Consider the following 16,854-nt stretch of genomic DNA (forward strand, 5'->3'; position numbering starts at 1 on the left):
GAGCTGATACCGATCAGGTTTTGGGGCAGGGATTTTTAAAGATGGAAAAACAAGGCAGGGATTTTTAGAGGTGTAAAAACTAGGATTTGACACCATCTGTTTGTGGTGCCATCACACACACCTTGCACTATCCCAAGTTGTTCCAACCGCCATTCAGCCTGGCCTTGGACACTTCCAGGGATCCAGGGGCAGCCACAGCTTCTCTGGGCACCCTGTGCCAGGGCCTCACCACCCTCACAGGGAAAGATTATTTTCTAATATCTCATTTAAGCCTACTCTGTGTCTGTTTGAGTCCAGTCCCCCTTGTCCTGTCACTCCAGGCCCTTTTAGAGTCTCTCTCCATCATTCTTGTAGCTCCCTTTAAGTCCTGGATGGCTGCAATTAGGTCACCCCAAAGCCTTTTCTTCTCCAGGCTGAACAATCCTAATTCTCTCAGCCTTTTCCTTATGGCAGAGGTGCTCCATCACTCTGATAATCTTGGTGGTCTCCTCTGGATTCATTCCAACAGGTTGATGTCCCTAAAGCTTTCTGAAAAGAATGGGAAGGACAATGAACAATAACCCTGAGGGTGGTGAAGGTGCCTTTGCTCAGAGAAAGCAGCACGTGAGCAGGAGCTGTGTTTCCAAAGCGTGAGCCAACGCAGGAAACACGTTTGCAATCCCACCCTTCCTGCCAGCACCTTCCAGAGGCTTTGCAGGCTAGACACCTACCTGACCCACTCATCCCACAGCCTCCTCAGTCAGTGGAAGGGGACACTCCCAGTGGGACCAGGCTTTTGTCCCAAAACTGAGCCCCACCCAAGATTTCTGCTGCCCAAACAATGGCTTTGATCTTCATGTGCTGGGTCAACTCTACCAGCTCCATGTGCCTCGTGTCCAGGAGTAACTTGGATGGCTCCAAGTCTGTGCTGAGGTGTTCAGTGCAGCCTCTTCGGGCGGCGTTGACACGTCTAAATGATGCTTCCCTTTCTGGTGGTGCCCAGAGAGAATTCAGCTGATCACTTGCATTGTGTGAGGATGTCAAGTGCTCCAGTGGCAGAGATACAGCCTTCGACCTTTCAGTGGGGGGTTAAAGTCTGAGAGCTGAATCCTTTCTCAGCCTTTTTTCTAAACTTTCCTCATAATGGCTCAGCAGGATGGGAAGATCAAGGGAAGGGATGGGAATATTCAGGAAAGGGCCAGACCTTGGAAAAAATGGCAGGGTTAAAGTAGATAAATGTGAGTTCTTGGTGCTGCTTTTCTGCACACTGGCAAAGTGACTGTGCTCAGATTCCTCAGTGAAGGCTGTCAGATTCCCCATCCCCTAAAAATCAAAACGGAGAGGCTCTGCAGCATTTGGTGAACTTAGGAGCAAATCTCCTTGGCTGGCTACCAACCTTCTGGAATGTGTTGCCTAGAGAAGCTATAGCTGTCCCATCCCTGGAAGTGTCCAAGGATGAGTAGGATGGCATTTGGAGCAATCTAGGATAGTGAAATGTATCCCTGCCCATGGCAGGGGGTTGGAATTGGATGATCTTTAAGGTTCCTTCCAACCCAAACCATTCTGTTGATCCATTCCATGATTCTGTGATTACCAAGGAGGAGCTGAAGTTTAATGAATTCCTGTCCCATTTTCTTATCATGCAGTAGCAATTACATAATTAAGGGATTACTGCAGCATTACCGAGCACGTGTTCTTCTTGTGGGGAAGGAGACAATTCAGGGCTACAAACAAGAAACCTCAGTGTCAGTACTTGGACAACAAATGCTCAGGATTTTATCCACTCCCTATGTGGACTCTGCGAGCAAACACATGTGTAGGATTTTGTGTAGGCTCTGTGATAAATGTAGGATGAAAATGTTCATGGGCCATTACTTTAGTGGGCTGCCTTTCTGCTCAGAGTTGTTCTCTCCAGATGACAACAGCTTTTGGAGCAAACCGTCACATTTCACTACCTTTAGTGTTCACACCGTGCCAACGGTAAATCCAGAGGTACGAAATCTGTGTGCATGTGTATGACAGCACTTGAGTGTTCAACAGAGTCAGCCTGTAGGGTTTGCACCAGGTGTAAGTGCTGTCCCCAACCCCTCGTTCCAGGCTGGTGAAGGGCACAGCCTATCACTGGGACCTGCTGCTCGTGGCACTGATCAACACGGGGCTGTCGGTCTTCGGCCTGCCCTGGATCCATGCGGCTTTCCCGCATTCCCCCATGCACGTCCGGGCCCTGGCCTATGTGGAGGAGAGGGTGGAGAGTGGACACATCTACGAGACGTAAGTAGATCCCTTTGGATTCATTTGTGGCTTCCCAATCCTTTGGGAACTGTGGGTTGCGTGGTCGGGGTGTTGGCTGTTGTATTCCAGATATGAAAGTGATGGAAAGATGCACCCGGTGAGCCTTGATTTGGCTTCATCCCCTGCACTCAAGCACTCAAATTCATGCTCTGGCCAGTGGCAGCTTCCTACAGGGATCCTACCCACTCCATTGCAAATTCTCGTCTGGAAAAGTCAGCCAAGGCCATTTTGAGTTTCAGCCTTGTGGGAAGCTGAGGAGATGCTTTGGCTGGATCTATCCGGATGCTTTCCCCAGAAAGAATCCAGAGCTGATTCATTGCCTGAAACCTGTCTGGTGGTTATTACGAAGGGCAGAAAAAATGCACCATTCTTTCAGAGCTCCCATAAAATCTCCCACCACATTTTGGGAAGGAGATGCTTAAATTCTCTGGGTTTTAAACAAAAGCAAGTGTGAAGCCATGGCTGGGTCACGGGTTTCTATTTAAGACCAGCTCTGAGTTGAGCAACACATTCTTATCACATATCTATTTAAAAAAAAATTAAAAAGCTTTTTCTCTTGAACAGTCTCTGCTCTGGGGCAGATCTGGCCCGTTTGATCTCAGTCTGTTGTAGTTGAGTGCTTTTACCACAGAAGTGGTAATTTCCACTCACATACTATTAGTTTTAATTATCCTGCCTTGGTTTCCATTTTCTGAGCTGCCACTTATCAGAAGTGAGGCTAAGTGGTCATTGACTTTGGGGGATGGATTGGGTCTGTCTTAATCTCAGTCTTGCCTTCATGCTTGTTTTGGTGCCTAATGGCCCAGCTCAGCCAGGCACAGCTGATTTTTGGGTCAGGGATGGACAGATTTCACCTTTCACATCTGGAAATTGCTGAGTTCTGCTGCTCCCTGTAGGTCTTCTACAGACCTTTTCCTGGCAGATCAGTCCCTTGGGTTTGTATTCCTGTTAGGTTATGTTGTTATTGATTGTTTCTACAGCTATATGTCTCTTGAATAAATGCTAAATCCTATTTAAAGAAAAAAACAACTTTGAAATCTGAGTTCTGTAGGGTTTTAATCCATGCCCCTGTTCTTTGTGTCCATGATGTGCTCTGGGATACCTCCACTCTCTTTCAGTTTCTTTGAGAGATGCAGAGCTCACACTTTGAAACACATGTGCCAAACCTCCCTCCTGTGTCTCCTGTTGTCACTTTTAATATTCAAGTGCCTCTTTTTCCTGTTTTTCCACTGTCACGATTCTGTATTCTGGCTTTACCTGGACAAAGTTAAGTCCCCTTGTTCTCTCCTCCTTCACCCAACTGCCCTAAAAAAGAAGAGCACCAGAGAGACCTTTTTGGCCACTCTGACCTAGATATAGCTCCAGTGATTATCCTGGAAGGGCTGAGGGCTGCCCTGACCTCCCTGAATGTGTTCCCTCATGGCACAGCTCTGCTCTGCTGGAGGCAAATCAGTGCTGGGAACTGGATACTGGGAGTGAAAAAGGGAATGAGGGTTTCCTAGAGCTTTGAACTCCCTTTGAGACCAAAGCTTTTGTTCTCTGCGAAACACTGGGGCTAGAATAGGAGGCTCCAAGCAATATAGTCATCCTTTTTTTTTTTTTTTCTCCCCCTCTTAACCATCTCTGCTGAAAAAGAAATGAAGCTCAATTAGAAAACCAGCTCTGTCTCCCTTGGCAGGCTCCTTCCCTGCACTCAAATCAAAGCTCCCACAGGATGATGACATAAACAAGGATAAAGATCTGTCCCAGTGAAAGCAAAATTTTCTTCTCCCCTGTAGAGAAACGATTTAAGTTTCCTGTGGCAATCTGCAAACAGGCTCTTGTTGCTTACTTGGAGAAGTTCAGGAATGGCTAATCCCATGCTAGCCATATTTAGAGGATTTTGGGGAAATGAGCCTGGATTATGCTCTTTAATCTCCATTAATTACTTTATTTCCATCACAGCACAGACTTTCTGGAGCTGTTTCCTCAAGGGCCAAACCAGATTCTGAACACATGGAAATCAAGGATTCCTCTGTTGACTTAATGTGACTGTGATGTTCTTATTCTGGAAATGAGGTGCTAGAATTAGCAGAAGACCAATCTAAAGATGGGAACATCAGTTTTAAAAATCATCATGTTGACCAATTATGAGCAATTTTAGCTATGTTCTGATAAAATATTCCAAACTAATCAGTGGCATTTGCAGGAGCTGGCAGCAATTGCAGTACATCTTGTCTGTGATCAAACACAGTGCTGTGATTGCTGCATCCCTAAGAGATGGCTGTAGAAAATTCCATGGACTTCAGAAATCTCTTACCAAAGGGCTGCCACTCTGATCTTGTACTTGCAGCCTTGCATCTGACTGAAATGTGGTTTTGAAAATTTGATTGAAATTTGTGGGTTTTTTTCCCTGAACTCTTCCATTTGCATGACTTCCCCTTGCAAACTTGTGTGTGCTTGCAAGGGCAGGAGCCTCCCCAGCTGGAGGGGAGATCTCTGTCTGAAATAGCAGAATTTCTTCTTCTGTGGCTGACCTGGTGCTGGAGAAACTCTTGCTGTACCTGGCTGAGGTTAAATCAGTGAATCCTTAAACTCCTGCTTCTCTGAGCCACCACAGAGGCTCATCGTGGTTCTGGCAGCTCTGGAGTGACCAGACTCTGGAATTACTCTGGTCCAGCACTTCCAGTTGCACTTTAAGCTGTTCGGCTCCGTTCATCTCCAGGATTTCTGTGGTGATCCAGACCTGGGGCAGTGGGAAAGCTGCCAAACCCATTTAGGTGATGTCCCAGTTTTACCAGAGCTGGCAAGAGTGAAGAGCTCTGCTCTCCCTCAGCTTCTCTAGGCACTGGCAGGGACCCCTTGGATTTAGGAGACTTGTAAGAGGATCCAACAAAATCTGCTTGGAAGGAGAAAAGCTGTGGTTTAAACCTGCTGGAAGGTTACTTAAGTGTTAACACCTCTGTGCATCCTGTCCTGGTAAGCCTGGATGATTTCAGGACTTTGTGTGCTGTTTGTGGTACCTGTTATTCCTTAGGTCTCATCACTCCTGGTGTTAATTCTGCCTTGTTGTCCAAATTCTCAGAGCAAGCTTTGGGCTGTCACCCTTTCCCTCCCTCTCCAAATACAGGTGTGGAAGGCTCCTTCATCTCCTCAGCTTCATTTTGCTCCTTGAAGGTATAAACAGGTTTGAAGTTCATCCTGACTTTACTTCTAAGCAAAACTCTCCAACTAAATATTGCAGTAATTCAATCTTCTTTAGGACAGAAGGAGTTAGGAAGTCCCAGCAGTGCATGTGCAAAGGAGGGAAGTGTGTTTTGATAGATCTTTGATGTTAATCCTCAGAGAAATTTGTGTACAGGGTTAATTCAGAATTTGAGGGGTCTCATCCAGGGAATGAGGTCACTAAATTACACCAAAACAGCCTAATGACAAAAATTTTCCCTCATAATAGGGTGATTTATTCACTAGCTTATCCACTGAATTGTTGGCTTTATCTTGTATTTAAAAAAAATAATAAAAATTAGGAATCCTCTTTTTCTCTCTTTGTAAGTAGTCTTGACAGATGTGGGGTTTCTTTCCTCCTATTGTTTCTGGTGATTTTTTTCAGACTGGGAGGAGATGCTCACAGGTTTAGCTGCAGTGCAAAGAAAACACAGCAGCCTCCCCTCAAGTAGGTTGCTAAATCTGCTGCCTGCTTTCCTGTCAGTCTTCCCCTTAAAAAAGCTCAATTTGTGGCCTGTCAGCTCTGGAAAATTTGCATTAATTAATGACATGTTTTGCATGGTAATAGGCAATTGCCCACAGCAGGATTGAATCCCTGTGTGGTGCTCTCAGCATTCCCTTCCATGTAAACAGGGAGATCCTTGTATCCATCAAAAATGCTGACTTGCTGTCAGGAGACTGCTGACTTTCTGTTGTTTGTTTATTTTTTTTTTTTTTTTCTCCAAGAGGTTCCTTACTTCCTGGACAAGTCAATGAGTTTTCTTTGGGACAGAAGCCAGTTGCATGTGCCCAGGGTAAATCAAGGGAAGGATTACTGCCCAGAAAGAGGATTCTTGCCTGGTTTGTTTTTTTTTTTTGTTTTTTTTTTTTCTGCATAGTGCTAAACAGAATGAGTTTCGAGGGCAGTTTAGTTCAGGATAGGATCTGTAGAGTTTTGCAGAAGGGGAGTTGAGCACTTTTCCAGCTGCTCTGAGCTGTGGATTAAGCACCTGGCCTGGCTCCAGCCAGGCTCTGATCTCAGTGCAGTGGGGATGAATTTCCCTTGCCCTGTGGCACGTGTCCTGCTCCTCCACGGAGCAGCCACTGGGATAAATCACGGATCTTGGGGTGGTATCCCATCTCCTCACCCTTCTCTTTTCCTGCTTCCAGGATCGTGAGTGTGAAGGAGACCCGGCTGACCAGTCTGATGGCAAATTTCTTGGTGGGGCTGTCTCTGCTGCTCCTGCCCTTCCCTCTGCAGTGGATCCCAAAGCCGGTGCTCTTCGGCCTCTTCCTCTACATCGCCCTCACCTCCATTGATGGCAACCAGCTCTTTGAAAGGGTGGCTCTGCTGCTCAAGGAACAGGTACCTGCAGCTGTGTTTGCAGCCTGAGCGCACAGCTCTTCAAATTGTTGCTCTCTCAGTGTGGGATTTTTATTTTTTTTTTTTTGAGGATTTTTTTGGGAGTTTTAAATCTCCCTGTGCTGTCGTGTCATCTGCAAAGTACATGCATTTAACAAAAGTAATAATATAAAATATAAAAAGCACAACATCAGGAAATTATGATCTTTGATTTCCCCAGCAAAGCTTCAGGCAGGTAATTTTTTGGATGCTGTTTTACACTTTCATTTTGTGTGAAATACCACAAGATGGGATTTTAAACTCAAAATGAAATTACTTGTGTTATTGAAACCTCTCTGATGTGGGCTGAAAACAAACCTGGGAGATGTTTTTTTTTTTTTTTAAATCTGTCTCTGTTAGAGGTGCTAAAAAGGTGTTGTTTGGCAGTGTAGGTGGTACCTGGAGCAATCTCCAGCTCACCTTCTCTTATGTAACAAGGGTTTAATAAGCCCAACATTTGGCTCTGCATCTCTGCTAATCTGTCTTGATCTCCAGTATTACATGCCAGAGGTTAAAACTGAATTTTGGGTAAAGATTACATTTGTCATGTCATTTTTTGAATGAGGGTTGAACAGCTACTGATCTATGTCACTTATTACTTCTGGTTTTAGTAGGAATTATGTGGGGAATTTTCCAGGTTTTGGCGTGGAAAATTAAAAAGTATTCTCAAATACAGAAAACTCCCTTTTGTGGAAACCTTTTAATGAGTCATGGCACAATCTGAAAGCCACTGAGGCTGAGCTGGTGCCAGCAGACAGTCACTCACCCTCTTCATTGATGTATAGACAGTGAGTCAAAGCCTCTGTTCAGACATGAGCAAGGAACTGTCAAAAGAAACCACCATATTTAGCTTATTAATGTCATTTTTTTCCTCCTTATTTCTCAAAAATGGGTGGCTTATAGGAGCTGAGAAAATCCCCACAGTCTGAGCACAGCCTCTTCCTGCACTTTTCCTCATCTCTTGGTCTTTCCCTAATGGGGTTCAGCCAAGAGATGGGAGCACCAGGGGCAAGCCTGGAGCCTTGGAAGGCTCTAAAATAATGAGGAGCTGGGTGTCAGGTGGAGGAAGCGTGGACAGGAGCAACACCTGGATGCATCTGCTCTCCTTCCCCCTGCACATCCCCACAGGCACCTCTGGCTGTGGAGCCCTGACAATGCCAGTCCTCCTCAGGGAATCTCATTACTGCACTTCCCAAGATACTGCATTGCACTCCAGATATTCCCAGAGGCAGTCGTGGCCCTGAGGAGTGTCCTGTCTTGTCTCCAGCTCTCAGTGCCCAGTCATTCTCTTGGTCTTGCTGCCAGTGCTGTGGTTTAAGGCACTGGAATTAACCCTACAAATCCCATGTTCAGCTGCTGAACCTTTTAAGGATTCTGATGCTGATGCATTGCTTGTACAAACTGATGATTTCCTTCAAATCCTGGTGTCCCAAAGCCCCATTCTGCTGTCACAAGTCCAGGTCCCTGCATGTCTAACTGGGGTTCTTCTCTTCCCAGACTGCTTATCCTCCGACCCATTACATCCGCAGAGTTCCCCAGAGGAAGATCCACTATTTCACAGGCCTGCAGGTCCTGCAGCTCCTCATCCTCTGTGGCTTTGGAATGTCACCCCTGCCTTACATGAAGATGATCTTCCCCCTCATCATGATAGGGATGATCCCCATCAGGTAGGAAGCTTGGCTGTCTTCTTTTCCCTGTCTCCCATGCCTCGTTTTTTTGTTGTTTTTTTTAATCCAGTCCATCAGACTTGGATTACTGGAAGTCTGAGGAGAGGAGAAACTGGGAGCTGGGCTTGTGTAGTCTAGAGGAGAGGGAGAGGGAGAGGGAGAGGGAGAGGAGAGGAGAGATCTCACCAATCCATATAAATATCTCCAGGATGGTGCCAGACTTTTTCCAATGGTGTCCGGTGACAGGACAAGGATAAAGGCCACCAACTAAAACACAAGAAGTTTCACCTCAACTGAGGAAGAGCTTCTTTATGTTGAGGGTGACAGAGCACTGGAACAGCTGCCCAAGGGAGGCCATGGAATCTCCTTCTCTGGAGACATTTCAAACCCACCTGGACACATCCCTGTGTCACCTGCTCCAGGGGGATTGGACTGGGTGATCTCCAGAGGTCCCTTCCAATCCCAACTATTGCATGAAGTGTGAGTGGTTCAGGAGGGTTTTCTGCATTTTCCAGACTAACCAGCTCCTGGAAGTGGGTAATGAAGAGGGTTGGTTTGACCAGCTGTTCAGGCCTGAGGAGGAATCAGGATTTCACTGCTGCTGGGAGTTGTGCAGAGGGTTCTGGGCTGGCAAGTGCTTTTCTTCCAGCTTCCCAGGAGGCAAGAACTCCAAAACCTCTGCTTTTTTTTTTTTTTTTTTTTGGAGAGATGTGAGATGCCTGATCTTCCTGAGAAGCCATAGCCCAAACCTGTAGGTGGTATTTGATACTTTTCCTTATCACTCTGCAATTTGATTTCCTCAGGCCAGTGCTCACAGCAGAGCTGGAAGCTTTTCCTAAGAGGAATCCTTACCTCTTATCCAGTGCTGTGGTGACCTCACAGACCTCCTGCACTGCTGGGTGCCCCTGTCAATGATCACTTGGGTGAAACTGGCCATGTTTAGACTTAAAATATATGTTTAAAGCTGGGACTCCACAATATCCTACAAGCTTGAGAGAGAATCCTTAAGAAATTGGACTAATTTCTTCCTTAGGGTTCATTAGCAGCCACTGCCCATCATTCTCCAGTTAAATCATTCATGCTCTGAGTCCTTTGGATATAATGAGAGGCCATAATAAGATCTTAGAAGGAACAAATCAAGTTTCCAGTCCACTTGATTATTTTTAGGCCAGCATGGTACCAGTGGTATCTGCTGGACTTTGAGCTTGAAGTCCCAGAGCTTTTCCCTCTGATCCCAAAGTTCAGGACTACCAATTTGCTAATCTGCATCACCTGCTGTGGTGTTTTCCTTGGCTGATAAAGATGGGTCCAGTCCTTCCTGAAACAAAAGCAAATGTCAGAGCTACCGTGGCTTTCAACAGGATCATGCAGGAGCCATTTGGGCTAGATTTTATAAGATAAACAGGTTTGGAGAACACAGAAATTATTGTTCCTGTGGCAGTAATGCCTCACCTGCCCTTCACACTGGTGGCACTTGAGGTGCCTGGATGAGTGGCTGGTAAATATTTCTGCTGTGAGTAGTGCTGCATGAGTGGCTCTTGTGGGAATCACAGCTTTGCACACAGGGCAGCTCAGTGCAGAACAGAAAACGGGGGGGCACACTCAGCCAAGTTCAGGTATTGGACATGGAATAGAAAACTCAATTAGTGTGGAGAGAATGCAGTCAAAAAAACCTGATCTTGTACTGAGAGCTAGATACTAATATGCAAGTATATCTTCTTTTCAGTAAATAAGGTGCTGTTACTTTATACCCTCTGTGTTGCTAACTCATTTCTCTTTCCAGGGCAGTTTTTTCCCAGCAGCTGGATAATCAGCCCTGCTGCCAAGGGGAAGATGCTGCTGCCTGGCACAGCGTGGAAATTTGCCCTTGGCTTTCCTTCCTCTGATTTCTTTTGCCTTCATGTAGTTTCTGTGGCCTCCAGCCAAGAAGACAGCACCATGATCCATGAGCCCTGTAGTTAATGACTTTTTCCCAAAGATTTGTCACTCTAAATAGATGAGGCAGTTGAAGAAATTTAATATATTTTCTCCCTTTTTTTTTATTATTTTTGAGAAGTGAAGGGAAAAAGAGGAGATGGGACAGTAGCCAGGGGGCAAATTCCAGAATCAAACAGAAATGAGTGAGGCATGGCTTGGTGTCCCATCCAAAACACCAGCCACGTCCCAAAGCCACATTTCCATCCATCCAACAGCTTTTAGAAACATGATTTGTGTTGTTAATACTGAGGGATCACTGGTGTGGTCTTAGACAGATACTGAGAAGCCACTGAAATCCATTACTGCAGTGGGAAGCAGCCTGCTGGAAGAAAACCTGATCTCTTTGGGTATTCCCAGTTCCTGGCTCAGATTCAGAACTTTGGGATGATGAGTTTTTGGTTGCCCACAGAAGAATCTTCTCTCCAAGTTGTCTCTTGTATGGGCTCTCAAGCTTTTTGTTCTATGCTGGATCTATTTAATGAGATCCTGGTATTTCTCATTAATAAGTGATGTTTGGAATCTCCTGCTCAGCTGTTGAAACCTGAAACTGATTTTTTTTTTTTTTTGGTGCTTTATGAGTTATTTTAGCACCTGAAGAGTCGCTTCCTTGTTAAACAAGGGGAAATGTCACGTAAATGTGCACTGGCATTTACAAGAGCAACTTCACAGCGCCTTTCTAAGCCAAATACATTAATTTGCGAGGATGTTCTTGCAAAAAAATCAAATTTCAATATTTTTTTTAAGTAAGGGAATCTCTGTCTGCACGTGGAGAAGCCAGACACCAGGTCGAGATGGTCTTGTTTGGAGTCACGGCTCTTCACCTTTGTATTTTTGTCACCCTGGGGACTCGGTGGTGACAGAGATTTAGGAGAGTGACGTTCCTCCTGCGAGGATGAGGATGTTACAGCTGAAAGGAGGAGGCTCTTCCAGAGGGAAGTTCCTCCTTTGCTGTTCCTATGGACACTATGTTTGCTTGCAGGATTGGTTGGTTTTGCTCTCCCTCACTTCGTGTCCCCCTCAGCTGGGTGAATTTCACGGCCAAACTCACCTGGGAGCTTTGGGGCAGAGAGAAAAACGCTGCATAAAGCAGGACTGAGTCCCTGTCTCTGCTCTGCCTTAGGTACAACCTGCTCCCGAGGATCATCGAGGCCAAGTACCTGGATGCCATGGATGCAGAGTACTGAAGGCAGCAGGGACAACTCCTTTGGGGCTGGAAAAGGCGTGGGACCATCTCCTGCAGTTTTCTTTCACCACTTTCTTCGTGCTCTGACGTTGGCAATGCACTCCTGGCACAGCTCCACGGGGCCTGTGCCAGACCAAGGGAGCCTTGGACTTGAGAGGACGATGCTCTCTGGAGCTGTGAGGCGAACAAGCTTTATGGAAAATGCTACTTTCCACATCCCCAACCACACAAACCCCAAAGATCAGCCTGGCTGCACGGTTGGAGCATCCAGAGTTGTCCTGTGTTCCCTTGTTTGAGGGTGGGGGGGGTTTTTGTAATGCACCACATCCTTCTCTTCCCCAACACTAAGAACAGCAACTGACCCTTGTTTTATAGAATGACAGCCCTGTCCTGGCCTTCGAATCCAATTCCCTGTGCACCCAGCATTCCCAAAGTGGTGTTCTGGGTGGGATGGCCTCCTGCTAAACCACTCATGTCAGGAGAGATGGTAGCTGTTTTCTCAGATTAATGGGTTTGGAAACAGTTGCAGTGTGTTCTGCTACAACCCACGGCTTTGGATGAATTTTTAATTCCTGCAAATGAGCTGGGAACATTCAGGGGCTGGGCTCGCACTGCCCTGTGGATGAAACCCCTTCTGGGTTTGAGCTGTTTGGGCATTAGTTTGGATCTTTCTCCCATTTCTCCTGGGTAATCAAACACAGAATTGTAGGTTTTGCACAACTGCAGCATTTTTTGCTTGCACCCAGAGGGCAGTTGTGTCGAGGTTGCATATACATATGTACAGTAGTGCCTATGTGTACATATATACATATGGAGTTGTGTATATATTTTGCATAGATATACAAATAGGCCTGGTTCTTTCTAAATTCACAAGTGTTTTGTGCAGTCAGTGTTACCCACCATGTCCTGACCATATACTTGTTCTCTGCTTCAGTGCTGCTTTTTCTCATTTGAGATATGGTCACTTTTATTCCTTTGGAAGCTGCTCAGTTACTGGTTTTGTTCACGTGTTGCTTTATTCAAGGTGTTTTCGTTGCTTTCTCCTTCCTGTGGCTTGAGATCCTTCATCATTCTGTCTCGAGGCTCCAACATGTGAATTTTTCATTTAATTTTGATGTACAGAATGCAATGAAAGTTTTCCTCTTTTCACCTAATCAATACTTACTTGTTGGTCATTTCATTGTTTCTGTTGTGTAGCTGATTTCCAGTTTCCCCCCAGACCTTATATTATATTTCTGGATGAATCTTAACTTCTGCTGTCTTTTATATTTCAGTTTATTTAATTTTGCTTGTACTATGGTCAGTTTTCTTCTTGGAGTACTGTGAAACAAGCTGCCCTTTAGTTCAGTGCTTGGCACATCACAGGTCACAGCTAAAAATGTTCAGAAAATTGTAGGCCTCGGTGATGAACTTTCAAAAGAGTAGAAATGAGGGAAGAAGAGGAATGTAAAATATGAATTAATCAGCACAGAGAAGTGCTTCTTACCAGTTACTTGCCCAGTAGATGGTGCAGAGTTTTCTTTTCCTCCCACCCCAGCATGGTGAGGGAGACCAACCCAGCCATGAGGGAGGAAGGCTTTGGGTGCAAAGCTCCTGTGCTGACACTAAGCCAGGCTCAAGCCACTGCAAATTTGGTGTATTTGCACTAAAGATCAGAAGGTATTTAATCTTTGTGGAGCTGCCCACAGCTCTTGATCACGTGTGCAGAACTAATGTTTTCATTTTCTTACTAAACCCTTTGTATTGAGACTCGAGGGAGGAGAGCAGCCAGAGTTCCTACATCCATGGTTTTATATCCCTGAGGGAATTGTAGGGGAAACCCTTCAGCTTAGCAAGCAGAACAGTGTCACAGATAGCAAAACCACAACTTTCACGTGGCACCAAGCTGGTGTGAGGAGTCTCGGGGTCGAGGTGACCACCCCAGGGCATCAAGGCAGGGAATTTGGCTTTCAGCAGCCTCGGGGGCAGCAGGGTTGGCTCCTGCCACGTCTGGCAAGAGCAGGTACAAACCTGAGCGTGGTTTCTGACCACTTTCCCCAAGATTCCCTGGCTTTTGAGTCGTTTCTGTGGCAGGATCACTCGGAGCTCTTAGCCAGGGTGGCATGTAGGAACAGGGGCAGACAGGATTTCAGAGGTGGCAGAACTCTGCCTGATCTTCAGTCAACAGCAAAAGGGCAGGTGACAGCCAGCAGTTCAGGACCTGCTGGAAGCCATGGAGTGCAGAGGGCTGCTGAGGCTGAAATAACACGTTTTTCCCACAGATGTCAAAAGATTTCAGCAAAGCTGCAATCAGAGGTGTCATCCTCTGGCTGAGTAAAGCTGTAACATGCACGTGTCCTGTGGGTGAATTCCTGGTGTCTCCACAGGAGGAAGTCACCTTGTGGGGTGGTTTAAGTGATGTTTTGGGTGCTGTGGCTGGAGGAAGGACAGGATGTGCCCAAGGGAACGTGGCTTTGGTGCTCTTTGAGGCTCTGGGTGGGAATTCCTCAGGCACAGAGCCATAGTGAGGTAGACTGGCCTGCAGTTCTTGCCAGATGAAATAGTTTTGAGTTGCACCATCCATCCCCTACTTAGAAGGGCCGGAAATGTCCCCATTTGAAGTCTTTTTGAAAGATCAATTCCAGAGAGTGTCAAATGTTGCAGAGAGAATTTAAAATCCAGGCAGCAGGGAGGGTTAAATATCCACCACAACTCTTGTTTATGTCTTTTATTTTCCTTCACCGGTGTGACTTCAGTGTTTGTATTCTCTTTGTAGCATCAGTAGGATTCTGTTCTGCAGGGTTTTTTGTTCTTACAGAAGTCAGGGGCCAAAGAATAGACTGATGGGAAATCAGCACAGCTTGATTGGGGGGAAAAAAGGCTGTGCTGGATTGGTTGAGCATTTGGACCTATGTCTCAAAGTTTGGGTAGGAGGGAGATGTGAGACTCGAGGCCTCTTGTGTCAGAAGGGGTTTTCATGATCCTGCAGAGGATTTGTTTTATTTTTACATGCCTTTTCTCTTCTTGTTTGCTTCTGGTTTTGCTGATTTAAGTGCAGGCGTTTCCAGGAAGTAGCTGACTAGGGAAGGAGGGTTTGTTCAGAGTTGATTGAGCACTTTAATACTTCTGTGAAGGTTTAAGACAATTAGAATGTAAAAGAAGTTTTATTATAAGCTCTTTATATACGCACAATGCTCTGTATAACTGTTGCCAAAGAACTGAGTCTGAAAGGTGTCAAGAGGTGTTGGGCGAGTCCGTGGGGTTCACCTGGCATTGCAAGGTAGGGAAAAGCTTCTGAAACGAGTGGATTTTGGAAGTTGCCATTTGACAGCTGCCACAACGATCAGAAACTGGGGATAGAATAAAATTCTACTCTCAAACTTGTAGTTTTTGATCCTTGTGTTGAATGTAGGAGCTAGAAGTGAGCTTGACAATTAAAATTGGATTTGTACCTGACTGGCTTTGTTGGTCTGAGACTTTATTTTGTTGCTTTTGAAGACGTCCTTGACGTGCTGCATGTGGGATTTGATGTGTTTGTCCATGTAAATGAAGGGAAATTGGTGAAAAGGTGGAACTTGCAGAACAAGCAGTGCAGCACTTTTGGGATTGTTTAGGAAGTGCAGCTGACAACTTCCCTGCAACAACCCCAAGCTCCCTGGCACCGACATTTGAAGTTATCTAAGAAATGTCAAGCTCTGCTTGGACGTGCATCAGTGCTGCCAAAGGATGGGGATGGAGTAAAGGGGTTCAGCTGCTTTGGCTCAGAGCTGCTGCTGGTGAAGTGGTCCAAGATGAGCCCCAGGACTTCTTGAGCCCCAGGATGAGCTTCCTGATGGTCCAGGGAACTGGGATGCTCTGGAAAGAAACAGGGTAGATGGCCACACTTATGCACAGTTGTAGGTTCTTCCCCAAAATTCCACATCCCCAGCTGTGCCCAGAGACTGAGACTTTGCAAACTTCTGCTCGTGGCTTTTGGCTGCTTTAGGAGCTGCTGCTGGACTGGGCTCTGTGGACCCTCCTGGGAGGAGCAGGAAGTTCCCCCAAAGTTGGAGAGAATGTTTGGAGGTGGGAGGAAAGGGGTTGGTTTGGGGTTTTTTTTTGTGGAGCTCTCAGCACAAGAAAGGGACCTGAGATGTCACATCACCAAAAGCAGCTCCTGTTTTCCAGTGTGTCCCACCAGGCATCCACACCATCATTGTCATGTTCATGTTATTCCTTTCCAACCTTTTTTAATTGTTTGTTGCATTCTGAATCTGCCCTTTGTGGGGTTTCTACCTGCCTGGAATGCTGATGGGCAGAGCCAGGGGTGGCTCGAGCACTTCTGTTGTGTCTGTTCTCCCAAAACTCAGTGCAAGCTGTTTGCTGTCATCTCCTGACCCAGCTCTGCTTTCCCAGCCCATTCTAGAAGCTGGCTCTGGAATTTCCACTGTGGAAATGCCCAGGTGCTGGGAGAGAATTTTTCCTGGAGAACCTGAGCCTGTGTCTGGCAGTGGCTGCTCCTTGGGGCTCCTTTGCCACATGAGCAATGATGAAGAATTCATAAGTGTCCAGCAGTTGTCCCCATCCCTTCGGAAATCTCCTTTATTACCCCTGTTCCAGTTGGGATATCCTCCTTTCATCTGCCAAGCTTCCAAAACAACCTAAATAGACATAATAGGATGGAGCTGGGTTGTTTTCTGTATTGAGGCCTGTGAATGTTAGAAGAGAATCATCTCTAATTGTTTTCCTGTCTAATGAAAGCACTGAAGGACCAAACCCTGCCCATTCCACTCGTAGCTGCAGCACTGCTTGCAAAGAGCAAACCCTGAACGTTGTGGACAGAGCAGAGGGGAGGGAGTTGTTGCAGTACAAGCTTTAGAATCACAAATTAGCACTTTCCTCTTTGGCTTTTGGGTGTTTTCCTTTCACACTTCCCTGGCTGTGTCTTTCTTTGCCTTGTACAAAATGCTGCATGAGCTCGGATTGCTTGGCTCTGCTCTGATGTGACATTAAATATTGAAGAGCCTGTCCTGGGGGAGCTGCTGCCTTCTGCTCCCCATCTGCCTCTCCTGCAAAGAGCTGCTCACTTGGAGAGTCTGCTCTTCATCCATGAGACAAATACCTGCTGCTGCATGAGCAGTGCCCCTTACTCAGCCACAGAAGGGGAGCAAAACGCAAAGAGTTGGGAAAAAACAGCTTGAAAATAAAGTCTC

At 46.1% G+C, this 16,854-nt stretch overlaps 1 protein-coding gene across 2 annotated transcripts in view; it reads left to right on the top strand.

Moving 5' to 3' along the window:
• The window catches only part of SLC4A11 (solute carrier family 4 member 11), a 67,425-nt gene extending 52,313 nt beyond the window's left edge, over nucleotides 1-15,112 (top strand). For both annotated transcript variants that reach the window (XM_062493956.1, XM_062493955.1), the window contains exons 16-19: nucleotides 2,077-2,250; nucleotides 6,625-6,820; nucleotides 8,354-8,523; nucleotides 11,621-15,112. In XM_062493956.1, coding sequence (XP_062349940.1) covers nucleotides 2,077-2,250; nucleotides 6,625-6,820; nucleotides 8,354-8,523; nucleotides 11,621-11,684 — 604 coding nt within the window. In that variant the 3' untranslated portion in view covers nucleotides 11,685-15,112. The remainder of the gene's footprint in view (nucleotides 1-2,076; nucleotides 2,251-6,624; nucleotides 6,821-8,353; nucleotides 8,524-11,620) is intronic.
• Nucleotides 15,113-16,854: the final 1,742 nt, after the last annotated feature.

Source organism: Cinclus cinclus, chromosome 5 (assembly GCF_963662255.1).
Source record: "Cinclus cinclus chromosome 5, bCinCin1.1, whole genome shotgun sequence".
Lineage (NCBI taxonomy): Eukaryota > Metazoa > Chordata > Aves > Passeriformes > Cinclidae > Cinclus > Cinclus cinclus.